This window comes from Nannochloropsis gaditana (assembly GCF_000240725.1).
Source record: "Nannochloropsis gaditana CCMP526 unplaced genomic scaffold scaffold514, whole genome shotgun sequence".
Taxonomy (NCBI): domain Eukaryota; class Eustigmatophyceae; order Eustigmatales; family Monodopsidaceae; genus Microchloropsis; species Microchloropsis gaditana.
The window spans coordinates 10,484-11,142 of NW_005803439.1; the positions used below are offsets into that span (position 1 = coordinate 10,484).

General features: G+C 61.3%; 1 protein-coding gene across 1 annotated transcript; it reads left to right on the plus strand.

The window, feature by feature from the left end:
• Window positions 1-293: 293 nt before the first annotated feature.
• Window positions 294-472, plus strand: NGA_2107700 (uncharacterized protein; the record flags this gene model as incomplete). The annotated part of the gene is made up of 1 exon (XM_005854417.1): window positions 294-472. A coding segment is annotated over one exon (179 nt), but the record flags the coding sequence as incomplete, so codon positions are not given.
• Between the last annotated feature and the right edge of the window lie 187 nt (window positions 473-659).

The following is a 659-nucleotide window of genomic DNA, read 5'->3' on the forward strand; positions in this document are numbered from 1 at the left end:
GAAGGCGGCGCATTTGAGGCGGGAATTCCGCATCTGCCTCCGGAAGATCTTGGCGGAGCTCAAGAAAGACAAACGGTGAGTGCTCCGGTACCTCTCCTTTCCCTTCTCTCCCCCGCCTCCCCGCCCCTCGTACCTCCTCCTTGACTATGCGGCTCGGATCCAATTCCTCCGACCCTGTTTCCTTGCCTCCTTTCCTTCCCTCTATTTTCCTTCCCTCTATCCCCCCTCCCTTCGCGCCTCACCCTCCTCGTCCCTCCCATCCCTCCGCCCTTCCCTCCACACCAGGTACTCGTATTTCTGGTCGCCCGTGGATCCGGAGGAGGTACCGGACTACTACAGCGTCATCTCCCACCCGATGGATCTGGAGACGATGCGCTGCAAGGTGGACGCGGAGGAGTACGAGACCCGTGACGAGTTTCGACGGGACGTGGTTCTCATCCGGGCCAATGCCCGCCGGTACAACCCGTGTGGGAAGGGGGACGGGCGGGGGAAGGTGATCGTGTCCGCCGCCTGCAATTTGCTCGACCACGTGGACTCCATGTTCCACTACTTCAAGATGTCCTTGCGCTACGACATTTTCAAACGCTTGGACCGGTTGAAGTTTGGCGATGGGGAGGGAAGGGAGGGGACAGGGGACCCGGAGGGAGTGCGGCCTGGGA